The sequence below is a fragment of the Anolis carolinensis genome, chromosome 1 (assembly GCF_035594765.1).
Source record: "Anolis carolinensis isolate JA03-04 chromosome 1, rAnoCar3.1.pri, whole genome shotgun sequence".
NCBI lineage: Eukaryota > Metazoa > Chordata > Lepidosauria > Squamata > Dactyloidae > Anolis > Anolis carolinensis.
In genome coordinates this window covers 186,055,802-186,081,393 of record NC_085841.1, presented here as the reverse complement: position 1 = coordinate 186,081,393, position 25,592 = coordinate 186,055,802, and the positions used below count along the sequence as shown (strand labels likewise).

The following is a 25,592-nucleotide window of genomic DNA, read 5'->3' as shown; positions in this document are numbered from 1 at the left end:
TGCATGCCAGGATTCTGGAAATGTTTTGTGAGGTTTCTGCTCATTAGGAAAGATGGCTGATACAGCCTCATTTTAAAATGATGCATAATCTTCCAATAGAAAATTACTAGCTGTGCCCGGCCACGCATTGCTGTGGCAAAGTATGGTGGTATGGGAAATAAAGTATTGAGGAATTGGTGGTAGTTAAGGTAAAGGGTAAACGTTTCCCCCTGACATTAAGTCCAGTCGTGTCTGACTCTGGAGGTTGGTGCTCATCTCCATTTCTAAGCCGAAGAGCTGGCGTTGTCCGTAGACTCCTCCAAGGTCATGTGGTCAGCATGACTGCATGGAGCGTCGTTACCTTCCCGCCGCAGAGGCACCTATTCATCTACTCTCATTTGTATGTTTTTGAACTTCTGGGTTGGGAGAAGGTGGGGCTAATAGTGGGGGCTGTGTTCATCTGCGACCTTTGGGTGCAGAAGTTCAGCAGCTCAGCGGTTTAACACGCTGCGTCATCAGGGGAGATTATTTTCTCAAGGTTGTGAATATACAATATTTCTGATTGTTTTTTGTCTGTTGGAGGGAAGTATGAATGTTGGAATTAGGGAAAATTATTAGCATGTAATGGGCTTGCAGCTTTAAAGCCTGGCTGTTTTCTGGCTGAGTGAATTTTTTGTTGGGAGATGTTAGCTGGCCCTGATTGTTTCCTGTCTGGAATTCCCTTGTTTTGAGAGTGGTGTTGTTTGCGATATTTTATGTGCCTCTATTGTGTCTCAGAAAAGAGAGGATTTGCCAGACTTTGATGATGGGAATACTTTGTTGGGAGGTGTTAGCTGGCCTTGATTGTTTCCTGTGTGGAATGGCCCTGTTTTCAGATTGTTGTTCTTTATGTAGTGTTTTGATTTTAGAGATTGTATTGTTCTGTTTTATTATAGCAGAGTATTTTTTATATATTGATTTTATTGTTTTTGAATATTTGGAGCCAGATTGTATTCATTTTTACGGTTCACAGCAACATAATAATAATAATAATAATAATAATAATAATAATAATAATAATAATAATAATAATGAGTCTGGTAATACACACTGCTTCACTGCATTGTGAGCTTCCTTTCTGGAAGAATCCTTTCTTGGGAGGTGTTAGCTGGCTGTGATAGTTTGTTTTGTGGCATTCCCAATTTTCCTGATTTCAAAGTGTTATAAAAATAATAAGTTACTATTATTAGTTATTATTATATTGTTGAATGATTATCAATGTTCTAATAATTATTATTCCATTTGTGAATGATTATCACTATAATAATAATAATAATAATAATAATAATAATAATAATAATAATAATTTACTCTTATTTTGAATTGTTAATACATTGTTGGATGATTATCAGTATTATAATAATAATTATTATGACAGCCTTGAATGTTTATTATAGTTGTAATAATAATAACTTGTTATGATTAGTTATTATTGCATTGTTGAATGATTATTACTGTTATAATAACAATAATAAATCACTATTATTATTGGTTACTATTACATTCTTAAATGATGACCAGTTATTATTATATTAATAATAATTATTACTGACAGGGAAGGGAAAGGTGAAGGCGATAGGGCTTGAGAGGGAAAAAAGGGGGGCTGCTGAGGCATTGGAGGGGTTGTCATTTGTGGGTGAGAACAACAACAACCACAATAACAACAGAAAAGGGGGGGCTCAGCCTGGGCCAACTTGGGCCTTCCCTCGAGTTGTTTTGGGTGCCAACTTCCACCCTTCCTGGTCTGAGGCTGTTTACTTTTCCCTCGTCAGCCGTTTAACCGGGTGAGGGGGAAAAGGAAGGGGCCTGAGGCCGGGAAGGGCGGGGGTTGGCGCCCAAAACAACTGGAGGGGAGGTCCAGGCTTGCTCGAGAGCCATGCTGTCCTCTTCCTCCCTCACCTTGAAGTCCTCAGAGAAGAACCGGGGAAGAAGTCCTTGAGGCGGGCCAGGGTGCAGACGGCGCTGCGGAGGGCCCGGTAGGAGGAAGGCCGAGGCCGGGAGGAGGAGAGAGGGTGAGGCAGGGGTCCGCGGGGCCTTCCTGGTGCTGAGGGGAGGGGAGAGGGGCCAGAGGAGGGGGCTGCTCGGCGACCCTCCATGGGCCCTGAGGGGGAGGAGATTGGGGGGGAGAGGGCAGAGGAATCCACCTTCCTTCCTTCCTTCAGCCCAGGCCCAGCTATGGCGAGGTGTTTGTGAGGCCTCCTGGGTGAGGATGATGTGTGTGTGTGTGCGCGCGCTCGGGAAGGGAGGAGAGGGCGGTGTGCGCGCAGGCGCAGATCGCCTGTTGCGGTTTTTGGGCTTTTGTTGGCCCTGTGATTGTGTTTGGCATCTAATTGTGCTGTATCTTACTGGAGCCATGGATGGGTTATGTTGCCAAATTTCAAGGTTGGAGGGCCTTTACTTTTGTTGTTTTGTGCGTCGCCCTGATGCCATTACTCTTTTATATATATAGATGGATATGTCTCCAGAAAATAGTACGAAGAGATGTTAGATTCCTCTTCTTCTTTTCCCATCTTGTAGAAGACCATACATAGTTAACTTTTAAATAAAACATTAGGTTATTTTTTCTGAATTTTCAAGTCAGTCTGCTTATCTTTATGTTATTGCATTCAACTAGGAATTCAATGAAAAGTGGGGCTGAATTTTTATACAGTACAAATGTTTTAGAGATTCATGAGGATTCCCTGTTGTATGCAGATTTTCTTCTATAGTTTTCTTTGTATGTGTTTTATGCTTTAAATGTGTGTTTAATTAAAAAGATAACAGATTTGATGTATACAGGGAAGTGAATGCTGCTACAATATTGCCGTTTACATTCATATAATACATTTTAGTTGATGAAGGGGTGTTAATCTGTATTTGTGTCCAGGAAGAATGTGTTTCCCAGTCATTATTTTATGTGATACTACAAATTGCTCAGTGTTTCAAAAAAACACCTATGAAATTTTGTCAATTCATAGTCCTTATAGATCTTCTAACACTTCAAACATAATTTATTGTGGTGGTCACTAATTTATAAAGAAACATTAAGAAAAGGATCAGACATTATCATTCTTTTGTAGTAACGTAGTGTAATATACAAATTAATTTATTTTTTGTTTTGTTTTCTCTTTCAGATGGAGCAGCTGTCTGATGAAGAACTTGATCATGGTGCTGAAGAGGACAGTGATAAAGAAGATCAGGATTTGGACAAGATGTTTGGAGCTTGGTTGGGAGAATTAGACAAACTCACACAGGTTAAATTCTGTTTGTAATACTATTGGCATTCCTTAGTACAAGAGATTATATTTTAAAATTTAGTACGGTATATTGTTTTTGCTGTTGACAGCAGTTCATACCATTACTGATGACATACAATTCCTTGCTGTACTGCCTGACAGGTGACAAAGTGGTAAATTGACATATTTGTTGAAGGATACATTTATATTGTGTAAGATAGTGGTATTCCAATGTGGTTATGAGCTTGCTGTAGGTAGAATGATGTTTTGGAAAAGTAAGAAGGATTAGATTTGTTCAGAAGATGATACTGGATACACTACTAACTTTTGATTTTAAAAAATTAAATCAAATTGGGAACCAAAATAATGCTAGTAGCCTTCTAAGAATGGCAATTAGGAAAACAATATTTTCTAACCTATCAGTTGCTAATCTTGACAATTTCTCTTTACTTTGGTGAAAATATTTTTACTTTGACATTTGAATGGGTAATAGGTTCTTTGTTTTTCTCCCTTTTGCATTTCATAAAAAAATCTAAACATCCAGAACTGCTGTATAAAACCCCTGGTAGACTCCTACTTATCTACACATACAAACATTACTTTATGAGTGCATTGTTGATTTGTGATCACAATCTATACTGATTGTGAGCCTTCAGTGAATATGAATTGCGAATTGCAAAATATAAAGTATCAAGAATTCGTTGGGGATGTAAAATTTTCAGTATCTGGACAGATGAAATTGAAATATTGAAAAAGTGCAGACTATCAAAAATGTTGTAGATACTGACTTAGTTTGCATATATTAGTAAACCAGAGTAGTTGAGAATTCTGCCATATTAAGGGTGAATATGGAATTAGAATCTCAGTTCTTAAATCCTGGTTGGTTTGGTCATCTGTTCCCAATGGTAGGAGGAACCCCAAAACTAGTATTTAGTGAGCTGCTCTCAGTTCACCCAGAATTTGGTAACACCATTGTGTCTCATTTTTTTAGATTTATTGAAATAGTGATTTTAGCACATTTGCATTTATGTTTTGAACATTTTGTTTGTTTATGTTTTAGACTACAGTAGCTAATTTTGCTTGTTCTTCTGATTCCTTTATTTAGAGTTTGGATACAGACAAACCCATGGAACCTGTAAAAAGATCCCCTCTTCGCCAAGAAACGAATATTGCAAACTTCTCCTATCGCTTTTCTATGTACAATCTCAATGGTAAGATAGGTACTAAACTGGCTTCCGAAAAGGAAGAGAAACTCTGAATTAAGGTGCTCTTGATACAAAAGTGTGTGTGTGTGTGTGTGTTAAAATGAAGGATTTTTATAAGACATAATAAAGGCACAACTGTATTACTTACAAAATGGAGGGGTTCAGTTGCCAGAGTATGAACATAAGATATTTGAAATATTTGCATGGATGTACTATCCTGACTCAATATTAATAAAATAGAAGACAAAGATACTCGCTAAAGTTCCATACATTCTTTTTGTCTTTTCTCTTAATTATCCAGATTTAAATACATAATATAGATGTCTAAATTTGAAAATATGTATCAGATAGTTCTAAATTGGAAATAATATTGTATCAGTAATTAAAAATCAACAGTTACTGCAGGAGTCATATAATTTTGAAAGTGCAGTATCTTGGGTTTTAATTGGTAGTAATTCTAAGACTGTACAGACGAAAACTTGTTTTTAAATAAAGATGGGGTGAAAAGTAGTAAATATTAAACTTGAATAAAGATTAAATTTGAATGGTTTAAAATGTTAATTATGAAGTAGTGTAATATGACATAAGCAAAAGGTTCACTTAGAATTTATATCTGTTGCATTTATAGCAGGCATGATGAAACTTTGGCTCTCCGGGTATTTTGGACTTCAACTCCCACAATTCTTAATAGCCTCAGGCTCTTTCCTTTCCCCCCTCAGCCGCTTAGGCTGTTAGGAATTGTGGGAGTTGAAGTCCAAAACACCTGGAGAGCCAAAGTTTGCCCATGCCTGATTTATAGCATGCAAGTGTGCAATAAATAAATTAAACAGATATGCAAGGGAAAATTCACGAGAAAATATTTTCAGCCTACATGGCATTTGAAAAAGCAAAGTAAAATAAAATACCTCCTATGCAGCTGGAATGGAAAATAAGTAATAAACTTCCTCAGAGATTTATTATGAGCTTCTGAATGATAGAATCGGAAATAATGGGATTTTTATTTTCCTACCACTACAGCTATTATGCAGCCAGAGAGGTTTGTATGTGTTTTAAGGCAGGAAGATAGTTAATGTGAGGACTAACATTTGGTGGATGTGCTCCTCGTGAACCAAGTCTGCCTCCTAGAGCATAAACCAGAATGCAATGTGCGGGTATTCTGTGGCAGACTCTCAGTTTCTCATCAGATGTCAGTGAAGATAAGAAATTTAAGAAAGTACTGCCATAGATTAAAGTATGTAAGCTCAGCACCAGGATAATGAAGTGTTTAACACAGTTGAGCATAGAGATAGAATTTGGGTTGCTGATAATATTCCTGTTGTTCATTACAGAAGCCCTGAATCAGGGAGAAGCCGTAGATCTTGATGCTCTGATGGCCGACCTTTGTTCCATAGAACAGGAGCTCAGTAGCATTGGATCACAATCTGCAAACAGTATGTCAATGAAACGCTTTGCTGCAGATGGAAAAATGGCTCAAAAACCACCTGGCAGTGTTCGGGTTGCTGCCAAACACAGCAGTATGAAAGGATTGTCATCTTCATCATCTAGTAGGGCAACAAAGCCTTCACATGCTATCTTTTCTTTGGATGATATTACTGCACAGCTAGAAAAAGCATCTCTGAGTATGGATGAAGCTGCTCAGCAACCTGTAATGGAAGACAGCAAACCTATAGTTGCTACCCAACATAGGAGAACAGCATCGGCAGGTACTGTGAGTGATGCTGAAGTTCGTTCTATTAGTACTTCCTCCCGTTCTAGCATCACGTCAGCAGCCTCCAGTATGGACTCCTTAGACATCGATAAGGTGACAAGACCTCAGGAACTGGATTTGACTCAACAAGGGCAACCAGTTAGTGAGGTAAAGTATAATTCATTTTTCATTGTAATTAAGCTTTTAAAATACAACTCATTAGTGAATCTTGATGACTTTTAAAAATACGTTTTATATATATTTCAAAAATCTTTTGGAGAAAATTGTCATCTTCCTGTCTTTAACTGTCTTGCTTCTTTTCACGTTGCATAGTTAACACTGAAATATTTAAACATGTCTAAATGGTCAAAGGTATAAAATATGACAGTCAAGTGAGGAATTAGTATTGATTTCTTGGACAGAGCTACTGTGTTTCATCTTAAAACAGTAAAATTTTAATGCAACTAATTCTTCTCAAAAGAGTATAAGAGAGTCATTTCTAAGATAAAGGTGGATAGGAAAAACAGAAGGCTTAGGTAGGAAAGAGTTGCCAGGTTAGGAACATGAAACGGCAGGTATATGTTTCTTGAATTACATAGAGGAAGAATTATATTAGAGGCATTCACCGAGTTACAAACATCCAACTTATGAACAACTCATAGTTAAGAAGGGGCATGAGACAATGGGAAATGAGAGAAATCCACTCCTTGGAAGGGAAAAATGCTCCTGAAAGAGTTATGGGGGGAAAGTGTATCCACTGAAGCTTTCTCACCATTCCTTGTTTCCACAACAAGCCAGTTTTTTCAAAATCCAATTATCACAGGGACAGAAAGAGGTGAAACCTTTTGAATGGGCACAGGCAGCAAAACAATCACCAAAGTGGTGTTAATCCTTCCCTATGCTAGCCAAAGCATACCTGTTCTACTTACAAGCAAATTCAATTTAAGAACAAACCTATAGAAACCTATCTTGTTCATAACTAACGGACTGCCTGCACTAGGTGTTCTTAGCACTAATGAAACATGAATTTGATAAATTTAGGAGGAAAATTAAGAGACCACGAGGAATGTACATGTTGAATTTCACATATTAAACTAATCAGAGTATTGTTTGGTTTAAGGACTTTAGTAGAAAAAGGTGTGTGTTTGTGTATCAGGGGAAGGGGTTTCAGTAAATATTACCAGATGTCATCCATACTCTTCAAGACATTATTCTTAAAATCATTCTAGCCCTTTAGGTCTTAGGAGATGTAGTACATATGGTAAAAAAAAACGGAGATGCTTAGGTCTCAGAGAATTTTGCCTCAAGAATCGGATTTGCAATTATAAAGAGCACACTTAAACACATTCCATATCTTAATTGAACCCCAAAATGGGCTATCTTATTTCAATAAAAATGGACTTCAGTTTTTTTCCCTGACATATGACAGCATGTCAGATATTATTTTATTTCATAATGGCTTGCATTTCCAAATAAATATTCCTAGGATGAGAAGCAGATAATTAAAACAAAGTTAAAATTCAGCAATTAAGCATTAAATATTAAGTTAAAAAACATTACAAAATCACATTCAAAAACGAGGCCAATAAATAGCAGGTCCTCGGTTTAAAAGCCAGTAAAATTGAATTTCATATTCTTAGAGATATTTAGACTAGTGACTACTCACTTAGATTTCATGTTATGCTATGTGTCTCTTCCTATGCAATTAAACATACTTGTATGATGCATGCATTTCAAAACAAAACTTTGGCATATTCATGCATACACACACTCCTTTTCTGTTTGTGCATAAAACAGTTATAGGTGCAATGTGTGAATTGACTATTCGTTCATAAATACGCTTTCACTGATAGACTATAAGTAATTACTGACTTATGGCAATCCTTAGGAAAACCCACTATAAGGCCTTCTGCAGCTGAGTGTTTGTGACTCACCAAATTACTTTGGGTTTCCATAGTCAAGTGCATATTTGGACCCTGGTCTCTAGTGCTAAAACCACTACATCATGCTGGCTCTCTATAGTAGTAGTTAATTCATAAGGGCCCCTCCTTTTTCCTAATACTAGATTCAATACACTTTTGAAAAATTACAACATAGGTCAGTGTGGTACATCTTTCTGCTACAGTGCTACTTCTATTCTCTTTGAAGATCTCAAACACACACATGACAAGGACAGAGGTGTTACATAATCTACATATGAGGGTTGAATGAAAAGTAATGCCTCCCCCTTCGTTACTTGGGTTTGGATGGGAATGTTTTAGTAAATCAAACGCAGAAATAATCCTTAGAATGTGCTCTTTAACTACCACTATTCACTTTCCCACATAATCACCAGACAATTGGATACATTTTCTGCCAGTGATGAACAAGTTTTCTGAAGCCGTCACGGAAGAAGTCGACACTCAGTTTCCGCAACCAGCGTCTCACAGTTCTCTCAACATCTTCATCAGAAAGCATAATGATGTCCCCGCAGATCTTCTTTCATTATTGGGAACAGGTAGAAGTCAGACGGTGCTAAATCTGGACTGGACCTACGGTGGTGAGATCCAGTCTCTGAAGTTCTGCTGTGGTGGCATGTGAAGTATGTGGTTTGGCATTGTCATGCTGCAGGAAAACATTTCCCTTTTCCTTTCGGACCCTTGTTAGCCATCGTTTCAAAGTTCACAGCATTGTGATGTAACGCTCTGAATTTATTGTTGTTCCACGTTCAAGGAAATCAACATGGATAACACCATCGGCATCCCAGAACACTGTTGCCATGAGGGCTGTGTCTTGAATTTCTTTTTCTGGGGCGAGTCTTTGTGTCGATATTCCATAGACTGACGCTTTGTCTCCGGGCAATGGTGTACCCACGTTTTGTCTCCTGTCACAATTGAATGGAGAAAGGTGTCACCTTCATTCTCGTAACGCGAGAGGAGTTCCTGGCAAATTTCAAGTCCCTGCACTTTCATTTCAGGTATCAGCATCCTGGGTACCCATCGTGCACATATCTTCCAATAGCCAAGCAAAGCAATAATGTGACCCACACGTTCTTGTGAAATGCCGATTATGCTTGAAATTTCTCTCTGAGTGGTACGACGATTGTCCTGAATCAATCTGTCAACCTTTTGCTTGTGAAACTCGGTGGTGGCTGTCACAGGGTATCCAACTCTTTGTAACGCAAGTCAGATGTTTCCACCTCAACATCTTTAAACTTACTCGCCCAACGACGCAACTACTCACATCCACACAATGACCATAAACAGCTTCAATGACTGCACGTTGCTTAAGTCGCATTGACTGACCGTCTGCGCAGGTTTCCATATTTCACACTTTATCAACACAACCATTCAATGCTAAGGCTTCCCGCCAAATGGAACTGTAGAGGAGAGTCTACTGAACAAGCCAGTACCTGCTTTACAAGGAGTTACGAAGGTGGATGCATTACTTTTCATTCAACTTTTCATTCCTCATAGAATAGAATGCATACAGTTGTCCCTGCCAATTTAGGAGGAAGGAAATTTATTTCAGAAAGTGCCTTAATCAAGGAATTACTATAAATGTTGAACTGAGTAGTGGCAAGATTCATTCATGTTTTATTCCCAGAATGTGTAGGTATTGATTTAGTCCAGTGGTTCTCAACCTTTTTAATGTTGTGACCTCTTAATACAATTCCTCATGTTGTGGTGACTCACAACCATAAAATTATTGTCATTGCTACTTTATAACTGAAATTTTGCTACTGTTATGAATCGTAATGTAAATATCTGATATGCAGGATGTATTGTCTTTCACTGGACCAAATTTGGCACAAATAGCCAATATGCCTACATTTGAATACGGGGGGGGGGGGGGGGGGGCTGATTTTGTCATTTGGGAGTTGCAATTGCTGGGATTTATAGTTCACCTACAATCAAAGAGCATTCGGAATTCCACTAACAATGGAATTGAACCAAACTTGACACACAGAATTCCCATGACCAACAGAAAATACTGGAAGGGTTTGGTGGGCATTGACCTTGAGTTTTGGAGTTGTAGTTCACCTACATCCAGCACTGCGGACTCTCTGGACCAAACTTGGTACAAAAACTTAATATGCCCAAATTTGAACACTAGTGGAGTTTGGGGGAAAATAGACCATGACATTTGGGAGTTGTAGTTTCTGGGATTTATAGTTCACCTAAAATCAAAGAGCACCTTGAACCCCATCAACGATAGAATTGGGCCAAACTTCCCACACAGAACCCCCATGACCAACAGAAAATACTGGTCTTTGGCAACCTCTCTGAACCCCCCTTGCAATTCCCCCCCCCTTCCCGGGCCCCAACTCCCAGGTTGAGAAACGCTGATTTAGTCACATGACTTCATGATTACATCTCTCTAGAATATGTGTTTTAGCATAAATACCGCAAATAAAAATCAACAAGCACCCTATCAATGTTGGTGGCTTCAAGTTTGTGCCACAGTCTATATTTGTGATCACATGAAATGCAATCTATGAAAAGCTACATAAAGTGATCCCCTCCAGTAGATAAAGAATATTTTTCTAACAAATAATATACTATTGATCCCTGATCAGCTAAAGAACACCCAGACTTAACATCTCTTTGCTCCTTTTCCAGAATTCCCCCCCTTTGATCCAATTTGATAATTTCTCTAGAAGAAGACTGGAGTACAATTTACTGATAATATTTGAAAGACTAATTGGTTTGTAATTGGAAGAATATGACCTTTTTTGTCAATTGGGATTGTTATTGGAAGCTTCCAATCAGCTGGAATTCATGTGATTAATACATGTAAAGAAAACACTCTGAATTTGACTTGCCAATTTAAGTCCAGAAAGGAGCCTGCCGATTTCAGATAATGAAGCAGGGGGGCAATCAGGGAGACCTTCGAGGTCTTGTTGTGTTAACGAGTCTCCTGATTGTCTCCGTAAATGCATATAGTTGAAAAGTGATTCCAAGGTCTTCACAAAAGTATGAAAACCTAATCGATGTAAGATGCTTTGCCAATCCTTAGACTGTAGCTGACTATGTCAATTAATTTCTACCTATTCATTCTCAGTGCCTGTTTCTTTTTTCCTTAATTAAAATGTTATATTCTTTAGCAACAGGTAAAGATGTCATATTCAACTTCCTATATAAATTATATTAAAAAAACTAAGATTTAGATTTAAAGATGGGGATGTTGGCTTGGAGGATTGTTTCGTAATCAACAATTTTGCACATATAGAGTTAGATTCCCATACAAGTATAAAACATCTTTTGGCAATCTTATGGATTGTGTCCTGAACCACTTATCCTTATTTGTCCATCTTTGGCATAGTATAAATTAACACCAGAAAAAAATGAACACAATTTAATATCCAGAGCAATCATAGAAGTAGGCAAGAAATCAATGTCAAAGAAGGCAGCTCAAGGCATGGCTGAGATGAGTGTCCCAAAACCTCCCTTAGAGCAACCTCCCTTTATACCTGGGCACTGATTTTAAGATATTTGTTTCAAAACCATTTCAATCTATCACACTCCCTGATCTTTTGGAGGAAAAGAAAGATTTAATGTCTTCCAATAAAATTGCCTGGTGAGCTGCATCAGAAGTCTCTGGAACCTAATAGGTCACATTTTGCCTGCATAAACCTTCTGTCCCTTCTTTGTACTAATCAGATAAAAATAAATAAAAGGTCAAAACTGGACATTTTATTCCAGGCCTCATGAGGCAGGACACAGAAGGAGTATATAATAAGTCCTTTTCAGTATTATCAAAAAATAATTCATCAAGTGCAAAGTCCAAGGGTCTCAGGATTATCACATTCCTTGGGTTGCAGGTCGCGCCATACTGTTATAGCTTCACAGTAATGCAATAGTCCTGCTTTTGCATCAGCATGATCACATGACATCAGATGTCATTGCACTCCAAGCACTGTCGCACTGCAGAATAGTTGGTTTTTTTCACAGTGGAAATAATTGGTTAATGGTCCCTTTCCCATGATAATTCCATAATCAGTTTAGGTGTGGAGGTCTCAGTGCACTCTTCCATGAACTATCCATTTGTGGATCCAGTGTGGATGTGGCCAGGTTATCCCTCCCTCAAGATTCTCAAGGAAATCTCTGGTAAAGAAGCCCTAGACAACTTCCAATGCTCAGGCGGAGAAGATTACTTTTCTAGTATGTTTAAAATCCCTCTTAGCTTCCCGTTTCCAATTTCTGTGTGTTTGTAATTTGCTGTTCCATTATATATCTTACAGTTGTGCTATTTCCCTTGTGAATGTTATGAGTCTTTTTTGTTGATCTGTTTCTTCTAGTAGAGAGCAGTATATTGATTTCTTTCAAGGATTCATAGCCTTTTTATTAGGTTTTATCCAGAAAGATTTGCAAATTTCTACCAGAATAGAAAGAATTTTATTATCAGATAGAAGGGATTTTATATGTTCAATGTCCTCTGCTAATAATACTTTCTCACTTGTGTTGGAAGACTGGCATGAGACTCTTTTATGCTTAGAATTTCCTTTGTTATTAATCACTTGATCAGTCTGGATTCACCCTCAGGTTACAGGGCTCTTTGCAAAATACAACTCAGCAGATGATCTAACTAGGTTAAAGTCTTCTTTGTGATCTTCATTATAATTTGAGAGTGACCCTGTAAGGTCAGTGTTAGTGTCTGAGAACTGCTGTCCCTCAGCCACCTCCTTATTTTTCTTGAATCAAGTAATTCTTGCTTGAGATTTCTTTTTTTTAAAAGGTGGATTCATAACAGAGTTGGGAATTTTATAATCAATCTGATTATAACATTTTATTTCCTTAGATTTTTCTGTAATTTTATTTCCTTAGGTTTTTGCTACTGTTTTTTGTTTTCAAGCTATAAACGGCAGGTGGCGTCAATGGCTTCTTCTGACCCTATTTGGCAATATCCTCCATTTCAATCCTTTTCATTTACAGTTCCATAGTGTATTTCATGTCTTCAGTATTCTTTTTTTTCTTCAAAATTTTTTATTAACATATATAGAAATAGAATACATCGAAAGAGTGAGAACAAGAATGGTCACAGATACAGATTGCTATGGGGATGAGCAATCTTTATCTAAAGACCTGAGTAAAGAGCCAGGTTTTCAAGCTCTTTCTGAATGCTACCAGGGTGGGGGCTTTCCTGATTTCCCTGGGGAGCGAGTTCCAGAGCCGGGGGGCCACCACGGAGAAGGCCCTCTCCCTCGTCCCCACCAACCGCGCTTGTGACGGAGGTGGGAACGAGATGAGGGCCTCCCTGACGAACGAAGAGATCATGCAGGTTCGTAGGGGGAAAGGCGATCACTAAGGTAGGAGGGTCCCAAACCATTCAGGACTTTGTAGGTTATCACCTGCACCTTGAATTGGGTCCGGAAGGTGAACGGCAGCCAGTGGAGCTCCTTAAGCAGGAGGGTTGAACGCTCCCTATAATTAGCTCCAGTTAGAAGCAAGGCTGCCGAACGTTGGACTAGTTGGAGTTTCCGGGCTGTCTTCAAGGGCAGCCCCACGTAGAGTGCATTGCAATAGTCCAGTCTAGAGGTAACTAAGGCATGGACCACCATGACCAGATCAGACTTCACGAGGTAAGGTCGCAGTTGGTGCACGAGTTTTAATTGTGCAAAGGCCCTCCTGGCCACTGCCGACACCTGAGCATCAAGCATCAGCGCTGAGTCCAGGAGGACCCCCAAACTGCGGACCTGCGCCTTCAGGGGGAGTGCGACCCCGTCAAGCACAGGTAGCCACCCAATACCCTGATCGGACATACGACTGACCTGGAGGACCTCTGTCTTGTCGGGATTAAGCTTCTGCTTATTCGCCCTCATCCAGCCCATCACAGTCGCCAAGCACTGGTCCAGTACCCGAGGGGCTTCCTTGGAGTTCGGTGGAAAGGAGTAGTAGAGTTGAGTGTCATCAGCATAGAGATGGCACAGAACTCCAAAACTCCGGATGACCTCGCCCAGTGGTTTCATATAGATGTTAAAAAGCATGGGGGACAGAATGGACCCCACAGGTCAATGGCCAGGGGTCCGGGCAGGTTCCCCCAGCTTCACTGGAAACGGAAACGGCCCTCCGGGAAGGACTGGAGCCACTGCAGAGTAGTACCCCCAAGGCCCATCCAGAGAGCCGTCCCAGAAGGATACCATGGTCGATGGTATCGAAAGCCGCTGAGATGTCCAAGAGAACCAGTAGGGTCACACTCCCCCTGTCCAGTTCCCTGCGGAGGTCATCCACCAAGGCGACCAAAGCCGTCTCAGTACTGTGACCAGGTCTAAAGCCGGACTGCAATGGGTCCAGAAAATCGGTGTCATCAGGAAACCCCGGAGCTGCGAGGCAACCACCCACTCCAGGACCTTGCTCAAGAAAGGGAGGTTCGAGATTGGTCTGTAGTTGTTTAGAATGGTCGGATCAAGGGAGGCCTTCTTCAATATGGGCCTCACTATGGCCTGTTTGAGGACAGATGGAAATTTGCCTTGGTCCAAAGAGGCATTAATTATCATCACAAACCACTCTACCAACCCTCCTCTGGCCAATTTAATTAGCCACAAGGGGCAAGGATCCGCAGAGCAAGTGGTCGCTCTCACCGCCCCAAGGATCCTGTCCATGTCATCCGGGTGAACGAGCTGAAACGAATCCTACAAGTTCGAACAGACAGGTGCCTCAGTTACCTCTTTTGGCATTGCAACAAAGCTAACGTCCAAGTCAAAGCGAATCTGAGCGACTTTGTCTGCAAAGTGGTGCGCGAACTCGCTGCACCGAGTTGCCAAGTCTTCGGGTGCCCCTCCCCCCTCAGGGGGGGAAGGAGCTCCTCGACGACCTGAAACAACTCTGATGGTCTGTTAGTTGCAGACGCTATGCGGGCAGTCGTGAAGGTCTTCCTGGCTGCCCGCAAAGCCGCGGAGTAGGCCCTAATAGTGGCTCTAGCCTGTGCTCGGTCAGCAACGCTACGAGTTTTCCGCCAGCGGCACTCTAGTCCCCTCCTCGAGCTCTTCATCACTGCCAGCTCCTCCGTGAACCAGGGAGCCGAAGTGACTCTTCGCAACGAGAGGGGACGTTCGGGGGCGATCATGTCAATTGCCCTGGACACCTCGCTATTATAGCGATCTACCAAGGCATCGACAGGATCATAATTTCTTCCAAAATTTGGCCATTGATAAAAATCTTTGCTGTCTGCTTTTAATAAATTGCACTAATTGCATTGTTAAAATGAAAGCCCATGTCTAATTCCTCAATCAATAGTTTAAAAAATCCCAATTAAGATTATCGAAGGCTTTCTCCGCGTCAATTCCTAATAATGCCAATTCTTTTTGATTATTCGTCTCATAATATTCAGTTAAATCTAAAACTGTTCGGATATTGTCCTTCAAATTTCTATTTGGGAGAAAGCCTGTCTGCTTCTCTCCTATCCAATCTTGTAGGAAATTTTTCAAACGTGCAGCCATAATATTCGCAAATATTTTATAGTTGGAATTTAATAGTGAGATTGGCCGGTAGTTACATAAATCTGTTTTCTCTGACCCTTCTTTATAGATCATCACAATCTCTGCATTTTTCCAGCTTTCTGGGACTTCTTTATTTGTAAGCGCCCTATTCATTACTTTTTTTAGCAATGGTATTAGTTCCTCCTTCATGTTTTTGTAGTACCCCACTGTATACCCATCTGGGCCAGGGGCTTTATTAGGGTCCAAGCTATTGATGGCCCTCTCTATTTCCTCCTCAGTTATTTCTTTGTTTAATGCTTCCCTCTGTACTTCTGTAATCTTTTGTAATTTGAATTTTCCTAAATAGCAGGAAATATCTTCTTTTGATATCTGTTCTTGGGTATAGAGTTGTTTATAAAACCTTTGGAACTCTTCTAATATTTCCTTATCTGTATTTAATTCTTTATCCCCTATTTTGATCTTAATTATTTGCTTCAATTGTTTCTTTTTGTTTACCTGTCTTGCTAGCCATTTCCCAGGCTTGTTTTCGTTTTCAAAGTTTTGTTGCTTTAAGAATTTCAAATGTTTGGATAGCGATTCTAGTTCAAGATGGTGTTTCCTGTGGTTTAAAATCTTTATCTCCTGTATTATGTTTTCAGTATTCTTATACAGTCCGTCCTCGAAGTAACAAACATATTATAAATTATATATATTTCATGTTTTATATATATATATATATATATATATATATATATATATATATATATATATATATATACACACACACACACACACACACACACACACACACACACACATACACACACACAGTAGAGTCTCACTTATCCAAGCTAAACGGGCCGGCAGAAGCTTGGATAAGTGAATATCTTGGATAATAAGGAGGGATTAAGGAAAAGCCTATTGAACATCAAATTACATTATGATTTTACAAATTAAGCACCAAACCTTCATGTTATACAACAAATTTGACAGAAAAAGTAGTTCAATACGCAGTAATGTTGTGTTGTAATTACTGTATTTACGAATTTAGCACCAAAATATCACGATATATTGAAAACATTGACTACAAAAATGGCTTGGATTATCCAGAGGCTTGGATAAGTGAAGCTTGGATTAGTGAGACTACTGTGTATATATATATATATATATAGAGAGAGAGAGAGAGAGAGTTTTGTAAAATTTTGTAATGAATACTTCGTAAATAAAGATACATTTAGCTGCAATTTCCCATTTTCTCAATGTATGGCGACTTTTGGGACATCTGTTTGCTCCACTTTTAACTTTTGTTTTGTTTTCAGTTGTTATAAATCCTCACTCAGTCAGCTAACAAGAACAGAGAGGAAAGAAAATAAATAAGAAAGGAAGAGGAGAGAAACATAGAATTGAAATTAAGTACCCCTGGCTACTCTACCAACCATCTTTCTCCTCCTGTCTCCATGTGTGTGTTTTAATTTTAATGGTCATGTCAGAATGGTTCATCCCACATCTCCATTTGTTACAAAATGCACATCTCTAGGTAATTTTCCAAAATGTCACCAAAGTTTGCCATCTTGGAGTGGAGCAGGTGAAGCACTCACACCCCACCCCTTCCATTACCACAACAAATCACAGACCTCATCAGTGATTTATTTGCATTAGACAAAAGTGGCAATACTTGACAGGCTGCATTTGGTTGAGATACTTGAATGTATTTTCCGAGTTGCTTTTGTCCTAAATTGATCTAACAATTGCATTTGCGTCTTTTTCTTTTTATATATATACTTATCACCTGGTTTTTAAAGTAGAGGGAGAACGTAGATGGACACAAAGCTTCTAAATCCATTCTATAGCACATAAAGTCTCCTTTGGGATTTATTCTTTTTTTTTTTGCCCAAAACTAGACCCAAAGGTCCCAAAACATTCTGCAGATGCCATATTTTAGGTACTCCACCTCCAAAACTCCACCCTCCAAAATAGGACTGAATCGGCCAGAATGACAGCTAGATTATGACCAGAATCCTGTTGGGCGGTTTCAAATGTGGGTCTAGTTACACACTTGTGGCTTTTTATATCCCTACTAGCTGTGCCCGGCCACGCGTTGCTGTGGCTTAGTCTGGTGGCGTTGGTCAGTCTACATTAGGTTGTATTTATGCTGTGACCTCCACCTTCTTTATATTCACATTAGTAGTAGTATTTGAAGTCTGTTACCTTCTTCAATTTTTGTGTTGATTGATAATTGCTTGAGATCCCTGTTGTCTTTGGTTTGTTGTTAGTTGTAATGTCTGATTCTGCTGAGTGCGGTTTATATTTTTATTGTGGTACAATAGTCTTTTTTTTGTTTTGCCTGTGTAGCTGTTTATTATTATTGTTGTTGTAGTGGTCATGAAGGTTGGATAAGTTAGATGCTACTGTATTGTTTTTTGGAGGCCCAGTGTAGCACTGACTGGCCTCTCAGCCTCAGTGCCTGGCTGTTTCTTGCCTGTGATGGTGTTGATTCTTATTGTTGTTGTTGTTGTCATTGTTATTATTGTAATTGTTTTTTTGGAGGCCAAGTGTGAATGTAGGGATTGGGGAGGTGGATGAGTTGTGTTGTCAAATTTTGTATTTGTTATCGTCACAATGCGTTGTTGTGAGTTTTGTGGGTCCGGATTGTGGTTTTGTGGTGTGGTTGTGTTGTTACAACTGAGAGGCAAGGCTTTTGTGTTGTGTTGCCAAGTTTTGTATTTCTGGGGCATTTAGTTGTGTGCTAAGTTTTGTATTTCTGGGGCGTTTAGTTGTATTGTTATAGTCATGATGCGTTGTTGTAAGTTTTGTGGGTCCAGTGTGGTTTTGTGGTGTGGTTGTATTGTTACAACTGGGAGGCAAGGCTTTTGTGTTGTGTTGCCAAGTTTTGTATTTCTGGGGCGTTTAGTTGTGTTGTTATCGCATGATGCGTTGTTGTGAGTTTTGTGGGTCTGGATTGTGGTTTTGTGGTGTGGTTGTGTTGTTGTAACCTGGAGGCAAGCCTTTTGCATTGTGTTGCCAAATTTCGTATTTCTGGGATGTTTAGTTTTGTTGTTATAGTCACTGCGCAAACAACTTTATCATTTTATATATAGAGATGTTACCCCTAGTTTAAGAACTAGATAGGGACTGTGAAAATCCCCAGTCTTCACTCTCTGGGAAGCAGCCACTGTGATAGATGAAAGTCCATTCCTCTGATGGTTAGGAAGCAGGTGACTGATGGTCCCACCTCCCCAGTTGTGAAACTGATCTGTGGCATAAAAGGGAATTTGGACATGGGTGACTGACATACCAGAGATCATTCACAAGAGGGGTGGGATTGTCAGTTAACTGCTTTCCAATTGACAGGGAAACAGACCAGTATCAATTGAAGTAACTGCTTCCTGATAAGAGGACGGGAAGCTTGGGACAGAATTCCTTGCTATGAATACTGACTGATAGCGTCCCCAAGCATACCAATGTAGCACAAAGAGGCCATGGGAACATAAATTAGCACCTGCTTCCCTCACAGTGTCCCATTCTGCTTTTCTTCATATAAAATATTTTAGCTTAGTTCATATCTGATACTGTCTGATTAAATTGGATTAGGTTATTGGTGTTATACTTAATTCACTGATATTAGGTTTAATTTGATGTTAGGTTTTAACGCTGTATTCATATGTGGGGTCTTGTTGGGATTTTATGCCAATATTTATCTGTTTTTGAAGGCATTGAATGTATGTCGTTGTTTGTTGGAATTCGCCCTGAGTCCCTTCGGGGAGATAGGGCGGAATAGTAATAAAGTTGTTGTTGTTATATCAATGATACCCTTGTCATTTAGTGATAAAGGATAATGATACAAGATTTACTTTTACTGTGCTTTTCATGCTTGGCGGGGGATTGGACTAGATGACCCATGCAGTCTCTTACAACTCTATGATTCTATTATTTTAAGCTAGTATTTACAAATTATAGATGTAGTAATTTTAAAACTTAATTCTCCCCTGTGTCAAAGGTAGCAGAAATTAAGTTTTGTGCTTTCCTTCACTAGTAACTTGCAAATAAAGCAGTATTGGTGTGATTCCTGTAGGAGTAACTATTCTCTTTGTATGGAAAGACACGTTTAAATTACTCTGAATCATGATGTTAGCACTTTCTATTTTTCCTCATAGGCTGCCAGGTCACATATAGCTTACTAAAACTTTCAGCAATCCAAATTCCATTTTTGTTCACAGAATTGCAAAAAGTCAGGCAGCTTTTATTCATTGGAAGCCATCCATTTTAATCTCTGCCATGTAACCATGAACTAACTTAAAATGCAGACCAGCAAATGGGGTTTCAACCATTCTTTTATTTGGTCAATGACTATTAGTATTGTAAAAAGTAGTTGTGACTTACATAAGAACAGATTTTTTAAGAAATCATTTCTTTTTCACAGCACTGTATTGGCGACTGGGATTTGTTCAGATGTCACTCTTAAGCTGAACACTCCTTTTGAAATGCACAAAAGCTTTGTAAATATCCATGATAGTACAGCACAAGCAGTTGAGAGGCTTTGTGTATGTTAATTTAGAAGTAAAATATATAATATTTTATTAGTAATGATCTTGAAGTATTATTTTGGCCTGCAGCATTGTTGGCAGTGTAAATATCAGCAGTTTAGCATCTGTTATTTCTGGAACAAAAATGAAAGCAAAGCTTTCACTCTTCCATTGGAAGAGGTCCAGAGGAGTTATTCAACTTGTAATTAAAGTCTTGCGTATGGACTTTAGGTTTCAGAAAAGGGAAATAATTATCATAAATGTGATTTAAGAAGATCTAGTCTCATATTCAGAATTTTTTCGCCACATCTTTGAAGCACGTATTGATCTGTTTTTAAGAGATCTCCAAGTATTTTTCAATAACATTATTTTGATAAATGTAGCCCACATTGGTGAGATGCTCTGAGCTCTTAAATCACCAACCAGTTTTATTGGACATGGTTTCTTTCTTTGATGCATTCAGTGCAGGCTACACACGTGTGTGTGTGGTTGGACTTTAGTTTTGTACATATAAAACTGTATGTAAACATCACGCATGCAGATATGACAAACAATTTCGGTTGCTGGCTCTTAAGTTAGCAGTTGAATAGTATTTGATTCAGTATTTCCATAATATATATTCTTGGAATAAATATTGCCATGTGTGGAAAGGTTTTTAACCACAATCAGGCTGGATTCATTTTTTCATTATAAGCTAACTTTTTCACACCATGCTGTCCAAGGCTGAATAAAAACAGAACAGTATATGAAACAAGCAGGTGATAAAGAAAACAGATCAGTAAGTCAGCCAGCTAAAATCTAACCCACAGAATCAGCCGAGACAGTTTGGAACAAAATTCTCATCTGAATAAAATGGTCTTTGTGTGTGGCCAGAAAGCCATCATAAAATGAAATTAAAACAGGACCTTCCTAGGAGGAGATTCCAAAGGTCAACTACATGAGGTTGGGGAAAATGTTTATCATTTATGCTGTATTTCTTTACAGACCTCGTACAAGTGAACTTATAAATATAAATGAAAGAATATAGCAAAAACCAAATCAAAATTCATTTAACGCAATAAAAACAGCAAAGACAACAAAAATTTACAGGATAAAATATCTCTACAGTAATTCATTGGTTTGCATTCATTCATTCATTCATTCATTGGCAATGCCTCAGAATACAGAACAAATTGATCAGCAGAAGAGTGAGCTTGATGGTCTTGCACATCAATCCTAAATAGGTTTAAATTGAAATTTTATTTATTTTCTAGTCCTCTCTGTATTTAGATAGATGGCTTGAGAGACAGCACAAAAGTAACATCAAACAGATAATTTTCCCTAAAATTTGGTTAATTGAGCTGTCTTCAACATCAAATGATACTGCAAAATTGTATGTGAGGAAATGTGGGGAAAGAGTGAAAATTAGCTCATATTTAAATTGATAATGATGATGCATGCTGGCCAGTGTATTTCAATTCATATTGCCATTCCTTGCCCCTATCCTGCATGATAATAAATCGTTCCTCCCCCATCCCTTTCTCCTTCTCCTTTCTTCTTCCTCTGGCATTTTCACAGCATATTGTTTCTATGGAACATTCCAGCAAGCAAGCCAGACGTCACATTGACTTTTCTGAAGAAGAGGCTGAATTGGCTCCTGTAAGTTACTGGCAGGATTTGTGTGTCCATGTCTGTCTCTGGGTGCGCTTCTTGTTATAGTTCCTTTATGGACAATGTGTAGGGAAAGAAATCAGCAGCATGTTTTCCAGTGGAGAAATATAACATCCTTCCTTAGAGTTGGGTTGTGCTAGTTCTATATTATTTTAATATGCTGTGTATACTTCTGTATAAGTCTAGAAATTTTAGTCAAGAAATCAGCTCAAAAAACCTGGGTTGACTTATCCACTGGTCAATATAAGTCCTATACATTAACTCTTATTTTAAAAAAGGAACCATTCCCTTATTTGAGTAGTGTTGAATGGCAAGGGGTTAGTCTGCTCTTGGAGAATCTAAAAGAAGCCCTACTCTTCCTTGCTATCTCCATCACAGTTGCTTCTGGTCTTCTAGAATATCTAGGTGGGGAAATGGTCATGGTAGTCAGGAGTGGCTGGTCCCCTGAGGTGGCACTGGCACTTTCCTCTCTATGTGAAATGACCCTCAATTTATCTACAAGTCATTTCAAAATCCATAATTTTGCCACCCAAACCTACCTTGACGTATACATGAGGTGAATGCCTTGCTTCAATATTATTCTCAGGTAACTAGAATATAATAGAACAGCAAACGTTAAATGAAAAAGAGAAATACATCCAATTTAATCTTAAACAAAATGTAAAAGCCTAGAAATGGACACATGAAATTTAGAGAATAGTTTTTCCAGAACTGTACTTTCATTCCTGAAAAAACTATATCAAGTCTGTTCAAGCTTGATCTCCATAGACAGGTACATGCTTATATGAATTTACCTAAATTAGTGATTCCTAGTCTTTGGTACTCCAGATATTCTGGACTTCATCACCCAGAATTCCTAACAGTTAGCATAGTTGATGGAGGATTTTGGAACTGAAACCCCAAACACCAGGAGAACCAAGATTGGAAACTACTGGCCTAGATTTTCAGAGGCAGGCTTTTTGCCTTCTAAGTAACAGGAAAATCTTAACTTTTTGATATGTTTATATTTCAGTAAATTCATTTGGTTGAATCCTAATGTCCCATCTCCTTGTTTATAAGACATATTAGAAAGCCCTTGGGTGAATCAGGGTATAAAGAATTGCAGTGTCTGCTATCTACAAAGTCCTTACAAAATTCTTGTCTACCACATAAATGTCCCCTAATCCCCGCTTACCAGTCAGCAGCTGTGGTGAGTAATCAAAATCTGTTGTTCCACTATTGATCAGGAAGTAGCTGACTGACCTTCCCACAGACCCCACATGCAAATGATTACTGGTACAAGGGGGGAATTGTGATAGGGAACAGACCGCAGTTGCTACCAGTAGCTACTGTCCAATAAGTGGGAGGTTGGATGAGACGATACTATATAATTATGAACTCAGTTGCTTACATAGCTAAATAACAGACAGAATTTTGGCCGTGGTTTCTTTCAGAAAAACTAACTAAACAAGTGTAGCACAAACATGGCTAGAATTCAGAGACAGGCCTTTAAAAGCTAAGCCCTCCAAACCTTTTGCTGGAATGAACACATCATTCAGTTTCTGTTTCCCCTCAATTTTTTTTAATCTCAAATATGTACCAATCTGCACTCTTTCCAGAAAATAAGTGAATGATATTTTACCCATCTTAGTGAAAGCATTTTGCTCTTTAGCTACTGAACAGTGTTGCCATCTGCTGCCTAAAATTGGAATAAACTTATTCCAATTTATTGCATTTAAAATTGGCTAGACTATCTTAAAGTATTTACATATTAGCTATATGCTAAGGTTTTTAAAGAAGTTTCAAAATCTTATTTGTAAGAAGTTTATAAAACTTTTTCAACTGTTAACATAAAAATAGCATTCTTAAAGATAATATTCAGTAATTCATATGCAGCATGCATTATCATTTTGTGGTCAGGGATGGGATGAGATTCACAGCACAGCAGGTTGTTATGATGGAGGAAGCAGGTTATTGCAGTTTTTGATGAAGTGCTCTAATTTCTTAAAAATAATTAAAAAAAACAAATATATTTTAAGCTTTTACCAGTTTCCCTTTCTTGTGAGTTCCTGCCTTTAGATATTTTTCTGCTTTTATAGAAGAACATTCTCCTGTTCTTAAAGTTAGGAGATTACATGTTTTTACCAGAATTCTGTGCTGGGTTCAGCAGTAGAGAGCTTTTGATTTGCACATTTAATTTCTTCTGAACTGTCTTTGTTTCTCTAGTACAGTGGTTCTCAACCTGTGGGTCCTTAGGTGTTTTGGCCTCAACTCCCAGAAATCCAGTTTACCAGCTGTTAGGATTTCTGGGAGTTGAAGGCCAAATATCTGGGGACCCACAAGTTGAGAACCACTGCTCTAGTAAGTCCTTTCTTTCTGGACATACTTAATTTTATTTTCTTAAAGGCATATTGAGTGTTTTTGTTTTCCTCATCCATCACTGGGACTAACAAGTGTACATCTGTGGAGTCTTTTTAATTCTGCATATACACCAGTTATTTTGTGGTACGAAAGCATTCAATAACTTAAACAAAAAAGAAATCTTTGGAAAGATGCAAATTATTAGTCAGTTTCTCCACAGTGCAAAATACTGCATAATGGCTGGGGCTTCCTTTACGGTTGAGTCTCTAAAAACAGCAAACATCTCTAGTAATTGGGTGTTGTGTCTGGGAAAACATCAATGCATCCACAATGCAGAATTTAGAATTATAATTTTTGCTGTTAACCGTATAACTAATTTGGACTGTAGGCATTATGTGAATACCTCAGAATATCTACATAAAATTTTGTTGTGAAGAGAAGCCGTATGGAACAGAATTTATATCCTGTATTCCTCTTAAGGTAATAAATCTAAAATGTAGTTATAAAAAGAATAATTAAACATAATTAAACAAGGTATTATATTAAAAATGAACTTTACAGTTCTGTAGTTGTCTGTCAGCCATTAAACTCACTTGGTGGCCTCGGACCAGGGACTTCATCTGCCTAAACTATTTTACAAGGTGGTTGTTAGGATGGAACAATAATAGAGGAGAACTGTGTATGTCAGCCTGAACATCTTGAAGTATAGAAGAGCAAAAATGTAACTAATACATGAAAGTCAGTTATTAAGTGGCTTGACCAAGATGAATAAAGTGAGGTTAAAGTATTTGTTTCTTTTTTTAAAAAAAGCAACAACAATAACCATGCCATGCTCTAAACTGGTGATTCCCAAAGTGGGCACTACCGCCCCCGGTGGGCGCTGCAGATATCCGGGGGGGGGGGGGGCGGTGATGCCACAGGTGCATTTGCCATATGCATTAATACATATATCTTTCTGATTAATTGCTATTAAAATTTTAAAAAAAATAATTTCTAAGGGGCGCTGAGTAATATTTTTTCTGGAAAGGGGGCAGTAGGCCAAATAAGTTTGGGAACCACTGCTCTAAACCTTATTTTTTCATCTGTTTCCCATTCAGTTAAACAATTGCCTTCAGTTGTTCTCAGTGATATCACAAATTCAAATCTGCTGGTGTAAAAAAGCATAATGGTTTTATTCATTTAGATCATGTGAGTTTGCTGATGTAATTAGTTAATCCTTGAAGAAGGAAGTAATGGTATGGTGGAATGTGGTTTTCCAAAAAGAAAACAGTGATATTGAGTAGAATGAAAGAATGTAGCCAAATGACCTCATGACATTAGCATTTTAAAGAGTAGGTAAAGCATGTGCGCCCGCTTTCACTCCTTTGGCTACCTCCTGCAGAATTTTGGATTTTGAGGTTTAGGGAGGCCAAGGACCTCTCTGGCTGAGAATCCCAAAATAATAATAATAATAATAATAATAATAATAATAATAATAATAATGCTTTATTTTTATATCCCACTCCCATCTCCCCCAGGGGGACTCGGGGCGGCTCACATGGGGAACAAGACCAATGT

At 38.6% G+C, this 25,592-nt stretch overlaps 1 protein-coding gene across 6 annotated transcripts in view; it reads left to right on the top strand.

Annotated features, from left to right (window-relative positions):
• Nucleotides 1-25,592, top strand: part of raph1 (Ras association (RalGDS/AF-6) and pleckstrin homology domains 1) — an 89,529-nt gene that overhangs the window by 33,946 nt on the left and 29,991 nt on the right. For 4 of the 6 annotated variants that reach the window (XM_062962131.1, XM_008114952.3, XM_062962126.1 and 1 more), the window contains 4 exons: nt 3,132-3,251; nt 4,339-4,444; nt 5,767-6,293; nt 21,603-21,683. In XM_062962131.1, coding sequence (XP_062818201.1) covers nt 3,132-3,251; nt 4,339-4,444; nt 5,767-6,293; nt 21,603-21,683 — 834 coding nt within the window. The remainder of the gene's footprint in view (nt 1-3,131; nt 3,252-4,338; nt 4,445-5,766; nt 6,294-21,602; nt 21,684-25,592) is intronic. The other 2 variants (XM_062962142.1, XM_062962138.1) reach the window with 1 other exon arrangement.